Here is a 19,512-nt window from a genome sequence, read left to right as displayed (position 1 = left end):
TGATGCAGCCGCAATTATATGACAACTATACAATTTACCTACCAAATTCAGTAAACTTTTAATGTTTATGGATGGGATTTTTGTAACAGGCCAATTGAAACTGAAGGATAAAAATACATCTATATTAATTATACATACATTTCAAACATACTTTAAAAAAATATTTTAACAATACATTTTTAAGAGGGAGACTAGTTTAGTTTTTTCTTATGTCCAACAATGTCCAACTTTGTCTACAAGTGTCCCACTCAACCTCAAGGTCATACATCAATGATAGAGTCTGTTGATGGTGTTTATAATATCGTATTAAAATAAAACTTGGACCACATCATTTCAGTAAGCCTTCACTTATAATAAGGACAAACTTTCCTACTTCACATGAAATCACTAAACTAAACTATTCTTTCCGCGTCATCTGCCATAATGCAAAGATACTCAAGTGTCTCAGACTTCTTAAGGTTATGGGCCAGTATAATTACCCATAGTAAAAAATATTTCTGCCATTTAACTGAAGCCTGGTCAGGTGGCAGGCTTTAAGCAGGTTTATCTACTCCAAGTAGGTCTGCTTGTGCCATGGTAAAGAGGATCACAGAACAGGATTATTAAAATATGATTATATACATTTTAGGTGATGAATGGCAAATGTAAGTAATTGATGCCCTGTGTTAGTCACAACTGCGAACAGGATGTATTTGTATACAAATGTATAGGCCTACAATAGCAAGTTATTTAGTGGACAATTTATCGTTCGTTTGTTTAACTATTCTGATGAGTAAGGGCCTGTCACCTGAGGGTTATCCATAATGGGTGTATAAGTGGATATGGTTTGAAACAGTTGCCAATAAATGAAGGGGATTTTTTTTATATATGTTTGAGTATGACTTCAAATGCACTATATAAGTCTATCATTCATCGATCTTTAAAGCAAATGCATCAGGTCTACATAGCCTATAGGCCAAAAGCATTTATTCAGTCTTGTCATCGGATCTATTCCTACCCCCATGATGGAGAACACAGAACAGGGTAGTCTGCGCAGGCGCTGCTCGGCGGCATAATCTCTACGAATACGATACGTGTTGTTGTCATCCGTAACAGAGGGCTGGTGGGTGCAGGGCGCAGATCTCCTGTCGCACCGACTCACGGACAACGATGGACGATGGCGTGGGCTTCCTGCGGAACAGTCCATTAACCTCACTGTGAACATGGAGCGCATGGTGGTATCTTGCTGAAAAAAGTGTCCTCCGAAACGGTTGTATACGATTTTCTTCGGCGCACCATTTTGGCTGTTCCGTTCGAGGATGGAGCATATCAGGACGCCAAAGGTAAGCAAGCCCTCCTATTTGTTCTTTTCTGCGGGTTCGCATTCGTTACACACATACAACTCGGCATAACTGTTCATTATACTAGAGATTATAGCAGACATTGTTTTTGCGATGTGTGATATAGTCGTTATTGTGTGTGTGTGTGTGTGTGTGTGTGTGTGGGGGGAGGTAAAAGCCTAGCCTATCGTGAAACGTACATCGGCGCAGTCATTTGTTCATCGTTGACTGAATCGTGTGGACCTGCATATTATATCTAGTTCTTGCGCACGTACCAGTTTGGGAACGTGCAAATATGATTAGGGTACGCTTGACTGCTGCGCGGTGGTTATGGTGAAATAGCTGTGTCAACGAGAGAGGAAGTCTGTGAAATGCTGTGGCTATATAGGGCCTGTGTGTGACCACATGAAATGCCACATTACCAGAGCACGGATGGAATAGCTGAGGAACACGTCCTTACCATGGGAAATACGCATTTCACGGCGGCTGTTGGGACTGTGTGTTAATCATTAGCCTACTGAAAATACCTAATTATATTGCATTGTTATATTCTTTCACCTATGCATTTAGTTATTTAAGTTGTTCAACCATTGATGAGAATGTATTTATAAGTAGTGCTTGACCTCCATACAGTATGAGTGTTTTTTTGTTGTCTTTTACAGGTCGAAAATGTCAGACTGATCGACAGAGTGACCCCCCGGAAGTCCGCTGCGGGGACACTGTATCTTTCATCCACGCACAGCATCTTCGTTGAAAACACAGAGGCTCGCAAGGAAACATGGGTAGGAGATCATTGCCTGACAATATAACCAGAGCTACATTATTTTTTAGTGGTCTGAATTCCTTCGTTTTAATTCATGATCTATTTTGACCTCCGTGAAACATTGGCTTCAAGACTATTTCAACGGTTGCCTGTCATTCTTAATTATTTAATTTCATGTTTCATGTTTCAGTAATCGAACCAATTATCAAACATAACGATAAGCAAAACAGCTGTTCATCTATATCAAAGACAAGAAAAATCCCTTCTGTTTTTGCAGGTGTTCCACAGTTTGGTCAACAGTATCGAACGTCCCCCCACCAACCCCTCTGGCAGTCCCCTGATCATCCGCTGCAAGAACTTCCAGGCCTACCACCTCCTCATCCCTCAGGAGAAGGACTGTCTGGATGTACAGGCCTCCCTGGCACGCCTCTCCAGACCGGGTGAATTCATGTGCAGCACCTTCAACAGCGGACCCAAGAAAAATTATACTTGAGTATACTTGACAATAACACATTACAAATCTGCCCCTGTGATAAAAGGCTTAATGTTTTTTTCTTAAATTTCCCAGTCTTAAAGGAACAGAGACCCTGCCATTGCAGCGTGGTACATGTAAGAGCATTCATGTCTAAGACTCTCTCCTGTCTTCTCCTATGCTAAGAGAGATACACTGAGCTGTCATGCTTCTCCTACCATCCCAACGTGAACAAGGATGATCGGGAAGAGGCGTGGAGCTTCATAGACCTACGAGCTGAGTATGGGCGAATGGGGATTCCCAGCAACCTTTGGTATCACACCCCTGCCAACTGCGAGTACCGGGTAGGAACCCATGTGATGTTCTGAAATTAGATAGCAGTATGAGACGTGTCATTGATTTACATGCTGACGAGTTGTGAATCTTCACTGGATGGGACTCTTAAGTTGAGGATTTTTGTAGGGGGTGAAAAGCACTTTAGTATGAGTGCACGCACTGAACTGGTTGATAAAATAAAACTGCTTGATTCCACTGGAGTATGATTTATGAACAATAAAATAGATCAATTTGTTGTTTTTATTGTGTCCACCAGGTGTGTGACACCTACCCTTCTGATCTGTATGTGCCAAAATCGGCCACACCGCCCATGATTGTGGGCAGTGCCAAGTTCAGGAGCCGGAGAAGATTCCCTGTCCTGTCCTACTATCACAGGGATAACAGTGTAAGTGTTTTGCTAACCTAATCCTCTACACACTATCAGCACTTCTGTTGTCTGGGAGCTGAAATGGTGACTCTGCTATCTCAAAAAGTAGAGAAAAGAAGCAGAGAAAATGAGATTTTCTGTAGAATTTTGTCTACACCTCTCCATCATGAGCTGCTCAGTGTACATATGTTATTAAATATCAGTGTGATGTTACAGTTAACAGTTTTGCTGAGTCATGATCCTCTCTCATGAGATGTAATGTGATAATGTTGAAACAAAGGCAGAGTTTCAATGTTTCTACTTGTCCACTTGTCCATTACCTATTAGAAGAGACAGAGAGATAGAGAGAAAGGACAAAATCCAGCAATATTTAAATGTTGTCTGTACTACACCCGTTGCCCCTGTGTTAGCCTATCTTTGATTAGTGAGCCAGGTAGACTCTTACCATAGTATTTTATGTGAGCAGAAAGTTAATGTTTAGCGTCAGATGCTATGATGCATATGATGTATGCAGTTACCACCATGACCAGACAGATTTTATACTCAGAACTCAGGTCATTGACCCTGGTGAAATGTTTGAATGCCTGAGTTTGACTGATGACCAATGTAAAATGTATATGCTGTAATTAATGTGTTTCATTGTAAGCAGTTATATTAAAATATGGGATGGGCAAGGCTACGTCAATGGCTTTGACTTACTAAAGCTTTTAGATAAATGGTGAATAGTTCAATATGATACTTCCTTTCGCTCTCTCTCTAGGCCTCTATTTGTCGCAGTAGTCAGCCACTGTCTGGCTTCAGTGCACGCTCCACAGAGGACGAACAGATGATCCAGGCCATTATGAAGTCCAACCCAGCCAGCGAGCTCGTGTATGTGGTGGACACGAGGCCAAAGGTGACTGATAACCTTCTCATGCACATGTGTGTGCACTGTTTTGTGAAGTAGTATTTATTGTTACACTAGGTCTCTATTGCTCGTAGCTTTATTGTTTTGTCCTTTGTACATTGCTTTGGATAAAAGTGACTGCTAAATGTCTTAATGTAAGATGTTTTTGTAAAATGCAAAGCACTGCTCCAGTTACTTTTTTTGTCAAGAGTTAATAGTGTAACTTAATCAGCTCAGTTTTACTTCTTTGCAATCTAGATATTATCTAAGCACTGTGGATGACCGTGATGAATCTGTGCTCACGTCTGTCTTCATGCACGTTGAACTGTGTATTCCCAGCTGAATGCGATGGCCAATCGCGCAGCAGGTAAAGGCTATGAGAACGAGGACCACTACACCAACATCAAACTGCAGTTCATTGGCATCGAGAACATCCATGTCATGAGAAACAGCCAACAGAGAATTGTCGACAGTAAGTCATACATCATCCCTCAATATGATTAAGTTAGCCTCTTTACATATACAGTATATGTGCTTTCTCTGACATTCCTGGTTCTTGTTTATTTGCATCTGTGTGTGTGTGTGTGTGTGTGTGTGTGTGTGTCTGTGTCTGTGTCTGTGTCTGTGTCTGTGTGTCTGTGTCTGTGTCTGTGTGTGTTTAAGTCTGTTAAATGGTCGTAATGAGATATGCATAGCAGCACACACACACTGTTCACATTTTCTTGTGACTGCATTGTTTTGAATTTAGCTATAGTAAGCTCAAGTCACCTGTTTAGAGGTGTTATATTAAGCTCATGTCACCTGTTTTGCAGTGGGAGAGATCAGGTCCCCCTCCATGGGAGACTTCCTCTGGGGCCTGGAGAACTCTGGTTGGCTCAAGCACATCAAAGCTGTCCTGGATGCTGGCGTCTTCATAGCAAGGGTATGACCCCAAACCTACTTTCTCTTACTAAGCCAAGGTTGGTTTCTTCGAGTCTCAGTTTTTGTTGATATGAAGTTGTCCTGACAGAGTGTGTGTGTGTGTGTGTGTGTGTGTGTGTGTGTGTGTGTACAGGCTGTAGCAGAAGAAGGGATCAGTGTGTTAGTCCATTGCTCAGATGGCTGGGACCGCACAGCACAGGCTTGCTCAGTTGCCAGTGTCCTTCTGGACCCTTACTATCGCACCCTAAAAGGATTCATGGTAATAACCCATCTACCACACACACAGACACACACTCTCTCTTTCTCTCTCTCTCACACACACAATCACTTATGATCAACACCATCAAGACACATCCAGTACACTTGCAAAATCAACAGACCCACCGTCTACTCATATGATGTTGAGTCCTATTGCAACATTAGAGATCATGTTTTGCAGAAAAAACTTCCCTCCTTGCATGACTCAGTTGATTTGACAAACCTCATGGTCTTAATTTTTTCTTTATCTGTTCTGAAAAGGTCCTCATCGAAAAAGACTGGGTATCGTTTGGACACAAGTTTTCTCACAGGTGCAGCATTTGAAAATACAAGATCTAGTTCCTCTTGGGTCAACCAAATCAATAAAATCAAAAATGAGTTAGAATAAATGTATTTTGTATAATGTATTCTTAGTCTGTAGTCTGTTTCTTACAAAACATATCTTCAAATAATAATGTAGCAAAGGAGAGAAAGCATGTTTTTTGTAAAACATTAAATATCACTATATTGTAGATACTGGTATTGAAATAAAATGTTAAAAAAACAACAAACAAATTCAATTTTATTTCTGAAAAACATAAAACTAACAAAAATATCATACCATTGTTTCCAGGTACGCTCACCTGGAGGGTGACCCTAAGGAGGTGTCTCCAGTGATCGACCAGTTCCTGGAGTGTGTGTGGCAGCTGATGGAGCAGTTCCCATGTGCCTTTGAGTTCAATGAGCGCTTCCTGCTCCAGCTGCACATGCATGTGCACTCCTGCCAGTACGGCAACTTCCTGGGCAACTGCCAAAAGGAGAGAAGGGATCTTAGGTGAGCAGTGGTGCACAACACCTCTGTTGTTTTGGTCTGAGATCACAGGTCTTAATTATACTGACTGACTGGCACTGAACCTAAGAAGGGACTGACTGCGCTATTGTTGAATGTTGTCGATGATTCTAGAGACTGGAACATCATTTAGGGATGGGCGTTCTTTTAAAGTGACACAAGCAAAGCATATAGTATATGTCCAGTTTGAGTGTTCCAGTTCTCAAACTCTGTGTAGTCCAGCTTGCATGAAGCAACAGGGGATATGTAGAAATATGCACTGTATCTTCAGAGCGTTGTTGTATGACTGTGTGCCAGACTGGTTTATTCCCTCCTGCCCTGCTTTGTCCCCCAGGCTCCGTGAGCGAACCCACTCTGTCTGGCCTGTCCTGTGGGAACAGCTGGCTGAGTTCTTTAACCCACTGTACCGAGACGACCACAGCCAGACCCAGGGTGTACTGCGGCCTGTCACCACCCCCCACTGCTTCAAGTGAGTGTCCAGCCTCTGCTCTCTGCACCGGAAAACACCCGTAACCCGACCAAACACAGCAAATACATTCACCTTTCTTCTTTGAGGAAGAATATAAATGTAATTACCGTCATCTACTGCTGCTGTATCCCGTAAGAACCCTTCCACAGTGCTTCAACACGGTTCATAAGCACGGCAGACTAGCATACACGTTACATTAAGACACACAAATATACATTCGTATTTAAATATGTGGCATCCATTTATCCAAATGTATAAGATACCAAAAGAACTCATGTACCGTGAGACCATACTGTGACTACTCTGATGTGGTTGGAATTGCTGTTCTATATAATGGTATTGGCTGCTGACTGTTTAAGTCATACCACGATGGTAGCGCAGTATGCTCCCAACTGGAACACTGATCTAGTTTGACTCAGTTTGACAAAGGTAAGGTTTAGGGTTATTGATAGTACAGATGATGAGGTTAAATGAGAAAGTCTGAACAAGTAAGCCATTCACTGAGAGGAGGAACATGGTGATTTGATTCCTGAGGAGGGGACATTTGATTTATCCAAAGTGTGGGCCCTGTGTATTGTAGCAAATGCAAAGCCATGTGGCTGTTAGGTCTTGAACATTAAGGCAAAGAAAGGTCTGCAAGGAAAACCACATCTAGTTTAATCTACTGAATAAGTGGTTCACTGCCTTTCGATGTCACTACTGTTAATGGCAAAGCACTAGACAGGTCTGTAAATTCCTATAAATTATTTATTGAACTTTGTTCCATGCGTGTGTGTGTGTGTGTGTGTGTGTGTGTGTGTGTGTGTGTGTGTTGCTCTGTTTCTCTGTCCATACACCCTTTTCTCCATCCCACTTCTCTTGCGTTTGGTGGTTGTGCTGGCAGGTTTTGGAAGAGCATGTATAACCGGGCAGAGAAGCCATCTGCGGTGGCGGCACGCCAGTCTGCATCCGAGTGTCTGTCTGCGGTGCGCGAGGAGACGCAGCAGCTGGAGGAGGAGCTGACCACCCACCAGGAGGTACCACGAGGGACGGTCCGCTCGCCCACCCAACAAGGCATACACCAACTCCGCACAAACACACACACACACATAAATACGCACCAAGGCCGTAAGTTCGCATAGGGTCCATAGGGACTAGTCACGACCAAAGTTTGAGAAAGACACAATTGTTCCCACCAATATTTAGTTCATTTGAATTGTCTGTTAGAAAAAATTTAATATGCAAACTTTATATTTACAAACTCATTCGTGTTATTAGTGAAAAATAAATGTCCAAGTTTTCCAATGCGCCCTTGAGCCTGCGAGACAAGATGCTGTCAATTCATTGGCTGAAGAGGCTCACTTTCTCAGCAATACTCAAAGCCACTAAATACGCCAGGAAATAATAAAGCCTCATATTAGTATTTCGTTTGGTCTCAGCATTGATATTTTTGACCCTTCTGAGCTTTTTAGATAGGAAAGTAAGAAAAGAGACATCCGACACCTGTTAGTGTAGATAATTTTACTTTTGCTTGTATTAAATATATCCCTAGCGTCTGCAATCTTTCGACAAGGCAGTGTCACTACCAATGGTGAGACCAAACCTACGCCCTTGATACCAAACATTTATAGATCATATGACTTATAGACATTCACCTACAGCAAGCGTACACAATCCACACACAAACACATTCACATACAGCCAGACACATAAACAAGTATAAATGCAACACAAACATGCCCTGTAAACTTAGGAGGTCTTACACATGGGGGTATATAAACCAGCCCCACATGTTCCCTCCACTGTCATGAACTTACCCATATATCCCTTCAGAATGTACAGACACTACAATGTTTACTGTGCGTACTGGACAACGGACACACATTTATACATGAAAATGCATGTAAATACACAAAAGAAGTCCCAACCGGAAGCATTCTGTGTGCTCATGCATGCCCATGGTCCCTCCTCATCTGCTGGCTGCACTCCAATGCATACCTGTGAATGGCATCTTTGCAGCTCATCTGAATCTGCTACAGAGCAGGACCATATTAGGGCCAGATCAGAGGCATCCACCATCCACTGCTGTGTGGTCTAAGGCTAAGAGCCAGAAAAAGCCATCTCATCAGTCAAATACATGGTGGAGCTTACAGTGGTAACTATTTTGTTAATCCTGAAAGAAATGAAACGCTGATGTAACGCTTACACCAGGGGTCTGGCGGGATTTGTCTTACTGCTTTATAAATTGTGTCTCTTGATCACATGACTGGACTCCTGATAGACTGTGTTCCATCTCTGACATGTTCTGTGCCACTGTCTCCTAACAGAGAATAGCTATGCTGACGGGAAAGAAGGTGGAGGCTGTAGTGAAGAAGATGAGCAGAGCCAGTGACAGCACACCCAGGCGGGCCCCACCTGCTTCAGACAGGGGGGAAGTGGGCGTGGCCGAAAGCCCTCAGGACTACTTCCCCTGCTGGGACACTGCCCCGGAGATGGAGCGCAAGGCTCCACCCCTCTCTCTGCCCCTCGCATCGGCCTTAGATATGGGTGAACCCGATGACCTTTCAGCCTGCAGTGACCTCGAGTCTGGCGTGGCTGACCTCAGCAGCCGATCTTCCAGCAGTGGAAATGACAAGGACCCTGATTTGTACGAGGCTGCCTACGTCACTGCCTGAGTACAAATCCAGGCCACCCAGAAAGGGAACATAGGGAAATGTAGCTAGAGTTGGGGTGGGGTGAGGTTAGGTGGACGTTTATGTGACATCGAAAACCCTTTGAGCCGACCTTTTAAAAACACTGGGTTTTTTTTTGTTTTTTTTATATAATCTCTGGGCAGGTGGTGTCAGTGGGAATACACTGTACGTGTTTCAGAGCACACAAACACTGAGCCACAGAGCTGATCAGGGCCTATGTGAGTCAAACGAGCAAATTGCGGTCAAATATTTTTTTCTTGAGTTTAAATGTCTTAAGTTTGTTTACAGTTAAGGGAAACAACTATTTATTACATGTGCAATATGATATGTTAGGCCACTATGTTTGTATCATTTGAATTTTTTTTTTACTGGTATCCTGTTTTATGTTCTTGTGCTGTTTTAAGCGGTGCACTTTAATGTTTTCAGATCAATGACACTGTTGTTTTCCATACTCAGAATATAGCTTTTCCATTTTATTTCTCAGGTTAGCAAAGTGGTAGTTATCTAGAATCAGTTATCTCAGTAATTAGTTACATATATTAATAGCAAGAATAGCAATATAGTCAGTATGGCAAGGGTGAACCTGTTATTTAAAAAAAAAAAAAAACATTCTCAAGTCAGTGAAACTAGTCCAACCAGGGCTGTAGTTAATTGGGACCATTTTTCTGCCAAACTACACGATACTCATACATATTTAACACCAAAGTAACCTCATACATTTTCTCTCTAAAACTACAATTGAGCTTTTTAAGAGGTTTTAGTCTAGCGGAAATGGAAACATTATGCTAGTCAGTTTGCATCTTGGACCCAGGGTTCCATTTTAGTCTTTACTCTTGAATTTATAGGATAATGTAGTTAGGGACATGGAAGTCTGATACAACCACCTGTACAATTCAGAGGAAACAAAATGAAAGGGGAAAAAGGGTGGTGTACTTCCCACTCCTGTTTGTGAATGTGTGTATCTACTGTGTTTGAACTGTTCTTGAGTGCTTTTCACATTTGTGACACATAGGAAAACTTCCCTCTGTCAATGAAAAGGCATCTCATTCCGCACTATCCCCATCATACTTGACCTAGGCTGTTTTTGATGTATGGTACACCTTGTTATTTGTACCCTTACCAATTAAAAACCATGATCCACTACAACTGGAGTTGCTTTCATACATGCAAGTTTAACCTGTCCTGAGCATCCATCTGGGGAAAAAACAATTCCACTGTAAAGGACATTTCTCTTCGATTTTTTTAACCTGTTTGTGGTTTCTCCCTCGGAATAGGATAGCCATTTATGCTGCTAATACTCGGCTGAAGAAGGGAGGTGTAGAAAGATGATTCACATTAAAGGCACTCGAAACCTCTAAGGCGTGTGATGGACTTCCACTTAATTCACTGAGTTGAGTCACACTTCATACACATGAGCTCAACAAAAGTGTTGGCTTTAACTCAAGGTGAGGATCTGGGCCAGGAATGCTGCTCATTCATCTTTAGAGCTGTTGAGACATAAGTATCAGCCAAATTTCATACAGTTGAAAAAAGTAATTCAAACTAGCATTGAGGAACCCAACATCGCTTTCACCATTCAGAACACTGTACTACGCTGAGCTCCAAAGAACTTAAGGGTTGTAGAAATGATGACTACAGTCCATTACGCAACCATATGGACAATGGCACTGCCTAAGAGTCATTCTTGCAAAGGGGAAATGTACATCTTGTAAAAAAAAGTACCCTGCATTGCATTCAAAGAACTAAAACTACTTAGATTCTGGTGTGGTTAGAAAAAACACTAAGTAAAGCTTTAACCCTGAATATCACAGTTCCTGCATTAGGTCAACCAAAGTCTGCAAGTACAATGAAAGTCATGACGATCACACTTGACTGTCACATGACTTCTCACACTTGAATCACATGCTCAAAATACAAATGAGACATGACCATCAGACATCACTTCTAAAAAAAGGTTAGTTCCGTGGTATGCTCCCACATGTGTTCATCAACACAAACACTAATTTAAATTGATCCATTTAACCAAAAACATTGACACTTGACCAAAAGCATTCAAAACCACAAGAGGACAATTTTTCTGAATGTTTTTTTAATTAACCTTACAAATTAAATAACAACATATAATACACAGTGTCTTTGATTATAATAAAGCCTATTATCAACATTATTTAAATACAGTATTTATTGTTAAGTTCATAAGTACTCGGCAGCATTAACACAGTTGACCAATCGGATTCAAGTAAATGGACCCCCAAACAAACTCGTCATCAATAGCATCATAATCATCAATAAACATTGTATGCCGATATCAGTTCATAAATGTCTGCCTAGCTCTTAGGGGGCAATTACTCATCACAAGTGTTTTCCTCTCTGCCTAGTAACACAATGTGCTTCTCATCTTGATGTGTTGAACCCTTCTGCTGGTTGGTCATATCCAAACCTGGGAAGGCACACAAAGAAACAAAGTGACCATGAACCAGAAAGTAAAGAAGCTGCAAATACTAAGAGGACTTACAGAGGACACTATTTCCACAGACATATTTATTCAGTCCACTGCTTTGATCAAATTTTTTTTAATCCAACATACTAAATCTTTCTCATTCTTGAGCAAGTGTATTAAGTTGTATGTGAACTTGGAGATGTATATGACTTTACTGCCTTTACCATTTCAGCATTTGTTCATTTAAACTTGCATGCAGACAGCTACAGCAGACTCTGAAAGGAATATGAAAAATGCCTACAGTAATCTGTGTTTTTTTAGTAGCATCACTGCTAATAACACCCATCTATTTAGATGATAATAAAAACCGTGGTGGAAGAACAAACCTGCCATTACCTAATGACATTGAGGAAATCAAATAAAAACACTGAACGGCACCAGTGACTACCGAGGTTAGATCAGCATGCAAAGCGTATTTCAAAAACACCAGGAACACGCACCTATTGTTGTAATAAAAAAACACCACATCCGCTTAGAGCTAGTGGGTGGTGGAGAACTGTCCATGGGTGTTGATGGACTGCTGCAGCTTCTCCTCTTTGGCTCTTCTGCAGTGGCACAGCTGTGGGGGCGACACAATGTGATGGTCAACACAGGCCTTCTAAAATCTTGCACATCCTCCAGAATATTAGTACTAAAATCTCAGTGTGGATTTAGAAGGTGAGTAATAACACTCATTTTAAAGTTGATTTGGATATATAAAAAAAAACACACATAAATGGAACATTCCTATATCCACTATTCAACACAATGCTCAACTCAGTCACCCCCATCTCTCACACTGGGTTCCAGTATTTCCCTGCTTGAGTGTCCCGTACCGTTCTTTTCTCCATAAAGTTGGTTAGGAAGTCGTCAATCTCTGTCTTGCCCTCCAGAAAGCCCTCAGCCGTCTCCTCAGACTCCTCCTCCGCCTGGTGGGCCGCCACTTTCAGCCGTGCCTGCAGGGCACTCAAGCTGCAGCTCTGAGGGGAAGAGGAGCTCTCATGAATGCCCCAGTGTTGACCTAGAGCCCCAGGCTCTGCTCCTTAGGCCCTTTCCACTGAAAATGTTCTATTATCTCAGCTCTAAGGGCACTTGATTGGCATCAGGGTTAACTAGAACCTTCTTGTTTAAATCAGATGCCATTGATAGGCTCAGTCAGTCATTTGCAGAGTAGGGAACAATGGAAACCATGCGGAGAGACTAGTCAGTCTCCACTGGTTCAAGGTCAGCCTCTACATGCTCCACCCTCACTTACATGTCAACCGAGATCAACCTACATTCTGGATGGCTGAAAATGTCTTGCTCTGGAGAATGTCCTTGTTGACCACTCACATACAAAGTCCTCCAATGTTAGGGTACACGTATGGATAAAAAAAAAAAAAAAAGAGAGTGATTGCATGCGAAGAATATGTGTTAAGGAGGTTCATTCTGAGGGAAGAGGTACTATCTGACAATATTGTGACTGTGCCTGCAATTTGATTATTTACAGAATGCTAAACACAACTGTCTCCTGCATAACAACTATGACTCAAATAATACCACACAGAGGTTGTCCATGCGTCATAAGCTTGACTAAAGAGAAGGAAAGTAGGGCCATAAAGTCACCAATTACTGACCTAGAGATGTGCTTTAGGTTATTGTCAACTCTGTACAGAAGAGAAGAGGATGTCTGCTCAGTAGTAAGTACACTGGTCTGAGAACAGCTAAAGAGGACTCAGAGATGAGGGGGTATTGAAAAAAGGAGTAAGAGAAGCTCCATCTGTAGACGGACGCCAGTGGAGGACCAGTATAATACTCTCTAGACAGAGCAAAACAACTTAAAGGAAAGACACAGTCTGAGCCACAACTGACACAAGAGACAAACTGACAATTGTGTCCTGTTTAGGTCAGATGCATGATTTGACTAAACAGGAAGAAAAGATGTGCTGATAGAACTGGAAACCAAATATGAGCAAGAGTGTATCGCCAAATGCACAACCCCTCATTGTAGCAAACTGTAGTAGGAATGGGGATTAATCATGAAAATATGAGGTAATTTGCTTCTTCAGCTAGGGTTAGGGGTTATGGTTAGGGCTTACCTCACTCAGCTCATGTTGTCTCTGCATCTTTGTTTCAAAATTGGACTTCATCTGGGTGAGTTGTTCGTACTGAGCAGACCAAAAACAAAACACACAAAATAAATATTTGCAGTCCACCCAGGACAAATCCGAAACCCTATTGCGTTATAGCTGATGCAACTCTACAAAGAAGAAACCGTTTCCAAACAGCTGGATGACAAGAGAAGCCGCCTCAAATGCAACTCTGAAAAGGGGTTTACCTTAAACAGCATCTCTTGTCTCTTCCCCTCCAGCTGGGGCTCCAGCTGTAGGTTTTTCTCTATTAAAAGGAAGAAAGGAAAAGATGAATCTCTTTTGTTTAAATCAGTAATGAATCAACCAGAAGAAGAGAGGCATATACACATTATATTATTTAGTATTGCTGCCTTGGACCCTAGTGTTTGGTGACTGACAGTTGCTGAATGGGTTACAGTTTGGCAAAGAGGTAGAAGCCACACGTCACTGTGTATGTTTGGACGTATCTGCAAACAGGTTGTTTGGTGCTGCTTGTACTCACTGGCCATTGCCACAATATTGTTGACCAGGTCCTCCTTATCGCTAGTGACCTGTTTGAGCTGGGGCAGAGACACGAAGAACTCCAGCAGGACATCCTCCTTGTCACTCATGTCCTTCAGCTGAGGCAAACTAGGACACGTAGACAAACAATCAGTCAATTAATACAGCTGCTCAAACAATGGCAAACGGGTCCCAGAACAGGCAAGTAGAAAACTCTATTTCAAGGAAAGGGTTTCTGTCAATTCCTGTCATATTCATTTTTACCTCATATCTGTCAGTTCTGCAAATGACTCCGGGATCTCAGGCATCTTGTACATGTGACCGTTCATCCCGACCTAAACCAAGCAAAACAAAAGAGGTCAAAGGTCAAGGCCTGAGTGTATTATCCTGGTACACAAACAACCAAGCAAATGCAATGTAACATGTTCCATGGTAGAGGCGTTTTTGTTTCCATGCTGCCTCCATACCTGCGAGTCGGTGGTGGGCACGGGCAGTGGCAGGTCTGTGATGAGGCCGTATGCCGGTGCTGCGGGGCGGATGGGGCCCATGGGGCGCTGGTTGTCTTGCGGGGGGAAGGTGGGGACGAAGTGGAAGCTCTGGGGAGAGTATGGGGGCATGCCAGATGGCTTGTACATGCTGAATGAGAGATGGAAACAAGAAAGTAAATATGTCAGTGTGAAATAGTGACAATGATTTTTTTTAATTAATGTAATTGTTATGAGGTGTCAGGTAGCATGTCCTATTCAGTCAAAACACAATGGTCTTTAAGACATTGGGTACAAAAGTACTGCTTTAGTTTCCATACGGTTGGTAGACAGTCAAGATCAACATTTCCTCCTAGCAAAAAGAGGTCTTGAATGCTTCGTTGTAGATTTTCCCCCCGAAAAGGCAGGACTTCACTTGACATTGGTAGACACTTATGTTTGACAGCGCACAGGGAGAAAGTGAACCTATGCATGCAGGAAAGTGAGCTAGTGCACAATTATTTGAATTCCATAGTTGTCAATCTAGATCAGCTGCCATGTTCTGCTGAAGTAACAATGCCTCATGTGATGCTGGTCTCTTGTTATCACAAGGTCTCGAGTAAGTACTGGCTGAATGCACTGGTAAAAGTAACTACACGCCTGAGGCATTAGTAAAAGTTCAACAGTATGACATTACAGCAAGATGCGTAGTATTTATCAAATGGTTTTCAGTATCAGTGCACTTACCATTTTTGCACTGGACATGTATTGGAGGCTAAACTATGACAGTGATTAGGAAATTAAAGTTGAATTCACTGATTACAGAAGTCTAATAAAGCCACAAATATTATTTTAGAAAGTGATTTAAACAGGTTAAAAGAAGTGACAAGCAAAAACAGCTACCAGTTACTCACAAAGGAAATCCTGTGGTGCCAGACATGAGAACTGGTGGGCTCTTCCAGAACTCATCCAAGATGCTCTGGATAACCTTCCCCAGGTCAGAGTGCATACCGAACTACACACATCATGGAAAAGGGGTAGAGAGAGAATGAGGTCAGACATTTCCAGGAAAATATGTCATTATATAAATACTTATTCAACAAGAGTACAAATATTAATACAGAAAATAGGTCATGGTACTTTAGCACCATTTCAAACTGTTACAAGTACAGTATATTCAGGCCTCTACCGTGTAAGCCTGTGTGACTGGGTAATAGTGATGTTGGGGAACCCCACTTGCTCAAGTATGACCTATGACTGCACCAACCTCAGAATGAAACTTTACAACGTGAATAACGTAAGTAACATTTCATCAGTGACTACCCCACCCTCATATGCAGCACTGTAGACTATTTTAGTCTATCTTTCTCTGGGCACGGCACAGCTTCTCAACAGACATACCCTTCCAGACTATGCCTCCATGTTTTGTACTATCCCTCATAGGGGGGTACATAGTGGAGTTCCTACTGAAGTTGTCTGTTTAAGGAACATATTACCCATTTGTGCTAACTCCCCCTGTGGTTACAGCTATACCCGCAGGAAGGTTGAGAGATGGGTACTCACGTTGGTGAGGAGTGGGCTGGTGATGACTGTACCATTGTTGCTGTCTACTAAGTGATGACCCACAGGTGGGTAGACACTCACCACCGGCTTCTCTTGAGGGAACTGGGGTGGAAGCAATCTGTGGATAGAGGAGAGGGCAATGTGGTAGGGTTCTACAGTTGAATACAATTTCCAATCAAATATCCATGTGCCCAAACAACATACAAAGATAGCCTGTCAATGATCTTGTCCCAAACTCACATGTTGACGCTGATGGTCGAGTTGTTGACTGTGAAAGGAATTCTGTATTCCACATCTTTCTGAATCTCTGTGATACTACATAAAAGAAGAAGAACTGCATTACCACTCAATCAAATAACAAGAAGGGGTGTCAGCAACCAAGTTTATATCCATACTCGACATTGCCCAAAATCTAATTCTGAGCAGGCCTTTTGCTGTTTACAAGATTCGCCAGCTAGCAAGCTACGGATTTCGCACGCCATCAACAGTTGTTGTGCAATTCTCTTTGTACACTACAGAGCTCACAGCACTGTTAGGCGCAGATATTCAAGAGGCCTGTCTGGGATATTGTGTAAACAATGCATGTTACGTTACCTAGTTAGCTAGCTAATACTTTAATCTGACCCCTGGCATGACAATCAAGACAAGGAGACACAATATCGACAACAGAAAGAGCTATCGCCCGAATGAACAACCTACGTTAAGTAACATAAACCTGATAATACAGTGTGAACTACAATCGCTTGATTAAAATGACTTACTTCGCGTGGGCAGTTTTGAGTGACTCGATTTGCCTCTGTCTCTGTTGTTGTAAACTGTTAAGAGGTGGGATTGGTCCAGAGCCCTTTGACAAAGGGAAAATCCAGTTCATCCTCTTCAGGCAGGGCAGAAACAGACCGTGCTTTCTAAGTAATTTAAGTTACTAGGTACACCACTGGTCAGTCTAACTGAAAACTGACCACACATAAAGGTGAATTTACGAAATTAAGCCAGATATTTCGACGCAGTCGGCTGCCTTACACCTTAGCATAAACGCTAACGTTAGTCAGCTTACTCTATGTAACGTTAGACTTCAGAGCTAGCAAAAAGGCTAGCTAGCTCATCAGCCAGCCTCGAAAAGCTAAGTACCATCTAAGAGGCAACCAGTATCATGTCCGGCGACATATTTTGACTCAAATTACGATAATTAGTCTTATATCCCTTGGAGAAACCACGTGTCCAAAAATTGCGCTGTCATGTGTGGCAGCTGACTAGCTTGCTGTGGTTAGCTAAACTTGCTCCTACAACACAGACGAAGCTTGCTTTCAGGAAAGACAACATCCACCATAAGAGAGGGGAGGGCAGAAGCTACGTTGGAGTGACGTCAACATACGTATGCTAATCTAACAACCTGCGGACGTCAGTTTGAACGTCGAAGGAATTAATTTACGCGAGACATAAATATGTTCACACATAGTACTAAAAGTACTTGACCTTAATTAAACCAGAAAGTGGGGTTGGGATTTATATACATACAGCTCTGGAAAAACATAAGAGACCACTTCAAAATCATTCGTTTTTCTGGTTTTAGCCTACTATGTATGTATGTGTTTGATTACATTGTCATACATTTTTGTTTTATTCTATAAACTACTGACAACATTTCTACCCAATTTCAAATAAAAAATATTGTTATTTAGAGCATTTATTTGCTGAAAAATGACAACCGATGAAAATAACCAAAAAGATGCAGTTTCCAGATCTCGAATAATGAAAAGAAAACAAGTTCATATTGATTTTTAAACAACACTATACTAATGTTTTAACTAAGCAAGAGTTCAGAAATCAATATTTGGGCGCAAAAATTCAAGCAGCTCGGCTTTGTTTAATGGCTTGTGACCATTCATTATCCCCTTGATCACAGTCCATCGGTTTTTAATGGGACTCAGGTCTGGAGATAAGGCTGGCCATGACAGGGTCCTGGTGTGGTGGTCCTTCATCCACACCTTCACTGACCTGGCTGTGTGGCATGGGGCATTGTCCTGCTAGGAAACCACTCCTCAGAGTTTGGGGACATTGTCAGAGCAAAAGCAAGCAAGTTTTCTTCCAGGACCCTTTCATGGCCAGCCCAATTCCCAGACCCAAATCCCATTTAAAACCTCTGGAATGTGATGAAGAGAAAGATGGAAGGTCACAAGTTATCAAACAAAGCTGAGGTGCTTGAATTTTTGCACCAGGTGTGGAATAGAGTCACCCAACGGTAATGTGAAAGACTGGTGGAGAGCATGCCAAGACACATGAAAGATGTGATTGTAAATCAAGGTTATTCCACCAAATATTGATTTCTGAACTCTTCCTTAGTTAAAACATTAGTATAGTACTGTTTAAAAATAAATATGAACTTGTTTTCTTTGCATTATTTGAGATCTGGAAACACAGCATCTTTTTGGTTATTTTCACCAGTTGTCATTTTTCAGCAAAAAAAATGCTCTAAATGACAATATTTGTATTTGAAATTTGGTAGAAATGTTGTCAGTAATGAAACATTGAAGCTTTCCGTCCAGATGTGTTCAAAAGTGGTTAATTTCTCGAGGCTTCGAAAGCACTCTACTGACACCTGCTGGTCAATGGTTCAATACATTCAACGCAAAGGCCTGCTACTATAACATGCATTCAAACAAAAGTCTGGTGAACAAAAAATATTATTTAATTACAAGATTTTTTGCTCAATGTAATTCCATAATGAAAGTGAAACTGTTCATTTGATCTAGCCAACAGCCTTGAATCCAAACCAATGGTGAATATTTGACAGTAGTTGCAGCAGGTGACGTTGTCTCTCAACATGCGAATGATACAAGTTCGATTCCCGAAGGCTACGAGCTTTAATACGACTCTTTGTATAAAAGCGTAATTTGTTAACTGGACAGGGGCAGTGTTTGTGCGCGTGTGATATAAGAGATAAACACTATTTCGGTTTTTTTCACGAGTTAGATTATATTTTACAGTCGAATATTATATAATGGAGGTCGCTGAATTAGATGACCACTATGTGTTATCGTGACTTACTGACATTAACAAACATTACTAACCAGTAACCACTCTGATCATGTCCCTCTCCTCCCA

The 19,512-nt window shown here is 41.8% G+C and overlaps 2 protein-coding genes across 2 annotated transcripts; one reads left to right on the top strand and one right to left on the bottom strand.

Annotated features, from left to right (window-relative positions):
• The first annotated feature begins 1,169 nt into the window (after positions 1-1,169).
• Positions 1,170-10,554, top strand: mtmr7b (myotubularin related protein 7b). The gene is made up of 14 exons (XM_080837482.1): positions 1,170-1,322; positions 1,982-2,101; positions 2,360-2,522; positions 2,741-2,898; positions 3,147-3,275; positions 4,018-4,152; positions 4,483-4,615; positions 4,956-5,065; positions 5,198-5,323; positions 5,584-5,633; positions 5,936-6,136; positions 6,486-6,620; positions 7,504-7,636; positions 8,927-10,554. The coding sequence occupies exons 1-14, from the start codon at positions 1,299-1,301 to the stop codon at positions 9,272-9,274; spliced, it is 1,965 nt and encodes a 654-aa protein (XP_080693608.1). The 5' UTR covers positions 1,170-1,298; the 3' UTR covers positions 9,275-10,554.
• An 822-nt stretch (positions 10,555-11,376) lies between these two features.
• On the bottom strand, positions 11,377-17,736 carry vps37a (VPS37A subunit of ESCRT-I). The gene is made up of 12 exons (XM_080836921.1): positions 17,172-17,736; positions 16,651-16,725; positions 16,411-16,528; positions 15,762-15,862; positions 14,851-15,019; positions 14,648-14,718; positions 14,385-14,512; positions 14,089-14,147; positions 13,850-13,918; positions 12,608-12,751; positions 12,233-12,351; positions 11,377-11,732 (listed from the first exon to the last, which is right to left on the bottom strand). The coding sequence occupies exons 1-11, from the start codon at positions 17,279-17,281 to the stop codon at positions 12,271-12,273; spliced, it is 1,125 nt and encodes a 374-aa protein (XP_080693047.1). The 5' UTR covers positions 17,282-17,736; the 3' UTR covers positions 11,377-11,732; positions 12,233-12,270.
• Between the last annotated feature and the right edge of the window lie 1,776 nt (positions 17,737-19,512).

This window comes from Sprattus sprattus (assembly GCF_963457725.1).
Source record: "Sprattus sprattus genome assembly, chromosome: 4".
NCBI lineage: Eukaryota > Metazoa > Chordata > Actinopteri > Clupeiformes > Clupeidae > Sprattus > Sprattus sprattus.
Note: the sequence above shows the minus strand (reverse complement) of the source record. Positions and strands in the feature narration are given on the sequence as shown.